The 5630-nt window shown below is 54.0% G+C and overlaps 1 protein-coding gene across 1 annotated transcript; it reads left to right on the top strand.

The window, feature by feature from the left end:
• Positions 1 to 887: 887 nt before the first annotated feature.
• Positions 888 to 3924, top strand: LOC118580016. Its single transcript, XM_036181853.1, has 4 exons — positions 888 to 1028; positions 1077 to 1160; positions 1349 to 2264; positions 2650 to 3924. Exons 1-4 carry the CDS (start codon positions 888 to 890, stop codon positions 3555 to 3557), a joined length of 2049 nt encoding a protein of 682 aa, XP_036037746.1. The 3' UTR covers positions 3558 to 3924.
• The last annotated feature ends 1706 nt before the right edge of the window (positions 3925 to 5630 follow it).

Genomic DNA, 5630 nt, shown 5'->3' with positions numbered 1-5630 from the left:
GCCTTGAGAGAGATAACTATGGTCGAACACCCGGCCTTGGGAAAGTAACCTTGAGTCAAAGCAGGAGATGTCAAACACCCGGCCTTGGGAGGAAAAAAACCTTGAGTCAGAACAAGATATCTATAATTGGCCACCTGGCCTTGGAGAACAAACAGCTGCACATTTCTGAAAATTAAAGATAGTCCCCAAGTTCACCCTGGCCTTATTTGAATCAACCAATGGGAACCCTGTAACTATGCTTCTCGCTTCTGTAACCGCGCTTCTGCCCCTAAGATCCTGTAAAAAGTCCCCCTTCCCCTAGGAAGGCGCGCAAGTCTTCCCAGAGACTTTGTCGCCCCAGGTACCTGTGCATTTGAATAAACCCTCTTGCTGTTTGCATCTGATCTGTGGTTTTGGCATGTTCCTTGGGTTCGGGGTCTCTCCTGAGGAAAGATCTCCTGTGGGGGTCTTTCATATGGAGGTTCCACCAAGATAGAGACCCCTCCCCAGGACCACTGACCCACCGTCAGGAGGTAAGCCGGCCGGCCTCACTATATGTCGTCCCTGTCCTGTTTGATTGTTGTTTGTCAGTCCGCGCGCATCTGATAATCTGTCTGTGCGATGGGGCCAGAAGGAGCTGACGGGCTCGGACTTCGCCCACCGTAACCCTGGAAGACGTTCCACGGGTGTCTGAAGTCCCCTCAGGGGCACGGTTTTTCGGGGCCACTCACGTATCCGAGGGATACGTGGAGTTGGTTGGAGAGGAGGGATCCGGACCCTCACAGCACTCTCCGTCTGAGTTTCTGCTCTCGGTATGGAGCCGGAGCCGCGCAGCACGTGTCAGTCTTATTTGCGTTTGTCTGTCGTTTGTCATTTTCTGTTTGACCGCTCTCCTCCTAGAAACAGCAATGGGACAGACTGTCACCACCCCCTTGAGCCTCACGCTTGACCACTGGTCAGACGTGAAAGCACGAGCCAACAACGAGGGACTTGTGGTCAAGAAGAAGAAATGGATCACCCTTTGCGAGGCTGACTGGGTCATGATGAATGTAGGATGGCCTCGCGAGGGAACCTTTAACCTCAGTCTTATTTCACAGGTGGAGGGAAAAGTCTTCGCTCCGGGTCCCCATGGCCACCTGGACCAGGTTCCATACATCGCCATATGGAAACTCCTAGCGACCGTACCCCCCCCATGGGTTAGGCCGTTTCTCTCCCCTCCAGCGCCCCAGGCCTGCCCCCCCGACAGCACCGCCACCCCCTCTCGCCCCTCCTACCTCCTCCCTTTACCCTATTCTCCCACGAAAGGATCTCCCTAAGACCCCTGTCCTTCCCCCAGACCCCAATTCACCCCTTATTGACCTCTTGACAGAGGACCCACCGCCGTATCCGGGGAATCGGGCGCCGGAGAGACTGGCGGCCATGGCCCCCATGCCGGTGCCAGAGAGACCGGCGGCCCCCACGCCAGCGCCAGAGGGACCGGCGGTCACCACAGCGGCACCAGTGCCGCCGGCGGTCCCCGAATATCCTCCACAGGGACAGCGGGAGGAGGAGACCCCGGCTCCCTCCCCAATTGCTGGTTGCCTACAAGGAAAGTGCAAAGCGCGATGAACCAGCCAAAGTATCCAGGGCCTTCCCCCTCCGGGAGGGACCCAATCACCAGCTTCAATACTGGCCGTTTTCGGCCTCTGATCTTTACAACTGGAAGCAGCATAATCCCCCATTCTCTAAGGACCCTGTTGCCTTGACTAACCTGATTGAGTCCATTTTAGTGACCCACCAGCCTATGTGGGACGACTGTCAGCAGTTGCTGCAAACCCTCCTGACAGTGGAGGAGAAGCAGCGAGTCTTCTTAGAAGCTCGGAAGCAGGTTCCTGGAGACGATAGAAGACCCACCCAACTGCCTAATGTTATTGATGCAGCCTTTCCCCTCACCCGCCTGAACTGGGACTTCATGACCCCAGAAGGTAGGGAGCACCTACGTCTCTTTCACCAGTTGCTCTTAGCGGGTCTCCGGGGGGCTGCTAGGCGCCCCACCAATTTGGCTCAGGTTAGAAATGTGGTCCAGGGAAAGGATGAGATGCTGGCAGCATTCCTGGAAAGACTTAAAGAGGCCTATAGGATGTATACCCCATATGATCCGGAAGATCCAGGACAGGCGCCGAGCGTCATCTTGTCTTTCATCTATCAGTCAAGTCCAGATATAAGGGCCAAGTTACAGAGACTAGAGGGATTGAATTCGTTCAATTTGTCAGATTTGTTGAAGGAGGCAGAGAAAGCTTTTAATAAAAGAGAAACTCCCGAAGAGCGGGAGGAGAGAATGTGGCAGAGACAGGAGGAGAGAGATAAAAAACGTCATAGAGAAATAAGTAAAGTCCTGGCCGCTGTAGTGTCTCAGGGACAGGTCAGAGAGGGAGTTAGGAAGGGAGATCAAAGAAGGACACCCCTTGACAAAGACCAGTGCGCTTACTGCAAAGCAAGAGGACATTGGGCTCGTGACTGCCCAAAGAAACCCCGACGGCCTGGAAAAACTAAGACAAGAGCCACGGACCTCCTCAATCTGGAGGATTAGGGAGGTCAAGGCCAGGAGCCCCCCCCCCCCGAGCCTAGGATAACTCTCAAGATCGGGGGGCAGCCAGTGACCTTCCTAGTCAGTCCTGACCCATACCGGAGGCTCTCTCAGTGACCGCACATCTTTGGTCCAGGGGGCCACGGGTAGCAGGAGATATCGATGGACCACCAAAAGAAAGGTTCAGCTGGCATCTGGACAGGTAACCCACTCTTTTCTACATATACCTGATTGCCCTCACCCATTATTGGGCCAAGACCTGTTGACTAAGCTCAAGGCTCAGATCTATTTTGATGACAAGGGGTCGACCGTTATAGCACCCAAAGGGACCCCGCTACAAGTCCTAGCCCTAAGACTGGAAGAGGAATACCGCCTCTTTGAATCCGAGTCCTCTAAGGAGCCACCAGAAGGGATACAGGGCTGGTTGAGAGAATTTCCCTCGGCATGGCCAGAGACTGGCGGCTTGGGGCTGGCTCGCGACCAACCCCCACTTGTTATTCAGTTAAAAACCTCCACCACTCCTGTTTCAATCAAACAGTATCCCATGTCCCGGGAAGCCCACGAGGGCATTAAACCACACATCCGGAGGCTCCTGGACCGGGGGGTACTTGTGCCCTGTCGATCTCCTTGGAATACCCCCCTCCTGCCGGTAAAAAAGCCCGGGACAGGGGATTACAGACTGGTTCAAGACCTAACGGAGGTTAATAAACGGGTTGAAGATATACACCCCATGGTGCCAAACCCTTATAACCTCCTCAGCACTCTTCCGCCAACCCATATTTGGTATACGGTACTGGACTTAAAGGATGCCTTCTTCTGTTTGAGATTGCATCCCCAGAGCCAGCTGCTATTCACTTTTGAATGGAGAGACCCAGAAATGGGACTTTCAGGACAGTTGACCTGGACTCGGCTCCCCCAGGGGTTTAAGAACAGCCCGACCCTCTTTGATGAGGCCCTACATTCAGACCTGGCTGAGTTCCGGGTCGAGCACCCGGCCTTAATCTTGCTCTAATATGTGGATGACCTCCTCCTAGCAGCCAGAACCCAAGCTGAATGTTTGAGAGGCACTCGGACCCTTTTGACTAAACTGGGACAGAAGGGCTATCGGGCTTCAGCCAAGAAGGCCCAGATTTGCCAAAGCAAGGTCATTTACCTGGGTTACACCCTGGAAGGAGGACAGAGATGGCTCACGGAAGCAAGGAAGGAGGCCATAATCTCCATACCCCCTCCAAGGAACCCCCGCCAGGTGCGGGAGTTCCTAGGTACAGCCGGCTACTGCCGCCTCTGGATCCCAGGTTTTGCTGAGATGGCTGCCCCGCTATATCCTCTCACCAAGCCCGGGGTCATGTTCCACTGGGGAGAGGAGCAACAACAGGCCTTTCAACGAATTAAGAGGACTTTACTCGAGTCACCAGCTCTTGGCCTGCCAGATCTGACTAAGCCCTTTGAACTATTTGTGGACGAGAACTCAGGCTTTGCAAAAGGAGTGCTGGTACAGAGACTGGAGCCATGGAAGAGACCTGTAGCTTATCTATCCAAGAAATTGGACCCGGTGGCTGCAGGTTGGCCCCCTTGTCTGCGCATGGTAGCCGCCATCGCTGTCTTGCTCAAGGACGCAGGGAAACTGACTTTGGGACAGTCATTAACTATGTTATCCTCCCATGCGGTGGAAGCTCTGGTCCGGCAGCCTCCAGATAAATGGCTCTCAAATTCCAGGATGACCCACTACCAGGCTCTGTTGTTAGACACAGACCGAGTGGTGTTCGGACCAGTTGTCTCCCTCAACCCCGCAACCCTGCTGCCCTTGCCAGACCCATCCGAGGAGCACAATTGCCTCCAGATTCTGGCAGAGGCCCATGGTACCCGCTCCGACCTAACAGATCAACCACTGTCGAACCCAGATTTCATCTGGTTCACGGATGGGAGCAGCTTTCTCCAAGAAGGAGAACAGAGAGCCGGAGCAGCAGTCACTACCGCATCAGAGGTAATTTGGGCCTCACCGCTGCCACCCGGAACATCGGCCCAAAAAGCAGAGCTGGTCGCGCTGACCCAGGCCCTCCAGATGGCGGAAGGTAAGAGACTCACGGTCTATACCGATAGCAGATATGCCTTCGCCACTGCCCATGTACATGGAGAAATATACAGGAGGAGAGGCCTCTTGACCTCAAGAGGGCAAGGAAATTAAAAACAAAAAAGAAATTTTAGACCTCTTAAGGGCTTTGTTCCTCCCACATCAGCTCAGCATTATACACTGTCCTGGGCACCAAAAGGATGACTCTGTCATAGCGCGGGGAAATCGGCTGGCCGATCTGACTGCCCGGACAGTGGCCTTACAACCCCCCAGGGGCGACCAGCTGCTGGTCTTGCAGGACGACCAACAGCCAAGCAGGGACCCCATGCCCTACAGCCCGGAGGACCAGGAACTAGCAAAGAAAATGGGGGCGGAATGGAGCCCCGAACAACAAGCTTACATCATAGATGACAAATTAGTTATGCCAACTTCCCACACTAAATACATGCTCAAGTTCCTCCACGCGCTAACCCACTTAAGCAAAAACAAGATGAAGGCCCTTCTGGCTGATGAGGCTTCGAACACTGTATTATTGAATCAGGAACAGGTCCTCCAACAGGTGACTTCCAGCTGCCCTGCTTGTGCCCAAGTCAACCCAGGAAAAACCCATCTGAACAGAGGAAGCCGCCTGCGAGGCCACCGCCCCGGAGTCCATTGGGAACTTGACTTCACCAAGGTAAAACCTGGGCTGTATGGATACAGATACCTTCTGGTTTTTGTAGACACTTTTTCAGGATGGACAGAGGCCTTCCCTACCAAGAAAGAGACTGCTACCGTGGTAACCAAGAAACTCCTGGATGACATCTTTCCCAGGTATGGGATGCCCCAGATACTGGGGTCAGACAATGGGCCCACCTTCATCTCCCAGGTAAGTCAGAAGGTGGCCAGGCTATTGGGGATCGATTGGAAACTCCATTGTGCATACTGCCCCCAGAGCTCAGGACAGGTAGAACGCATGAATAGAACCATTAAGGAGACTTTAACCAAATTAACGCTCGCAACTGGCACTAGAGA

This window comes from Onychomys torridus, chromosome 3 (genome assembly GCF_903995425.1).
Source record: "Onychomys torridus chromosome 3, mOncTor1.1, whole genome shotgun sequence".
Lineage (NCBI taxonomy): Eukaryota > Metazoa > Chordata > Mammalia > Rodentia > Cricetidae > Onychomys > Onychomys torridus.
The sequence above is the reverse complement of the archived record's forward strand: the minus strand, read 5'-3'. Positions and strand labels throughout refer to the sequence as shown.

Coding starts and splice junctions, on each gene's coding strand:
- LOC118580016 (XM_036181853.1), top strand. CDS start 888: ATGGGACAGACTGTCACCACCCCCTTGAGCCTCACGCTTGACCACTGG. Junction 1,029..1,076: donor CTGACTGGGTCATGATGAAT/GTAGGATGGCCT, acceptor CTTATTTCACAG/GTGGAGGGAAAAGTCTTCGC. Junction 2,265..2,649: donor GGCAGAGAAAGCTTTTAATA/AAAGAGAAACTC, acceptor CCCATACCGGAG/GCTCTCTCAGTGACCGCACA.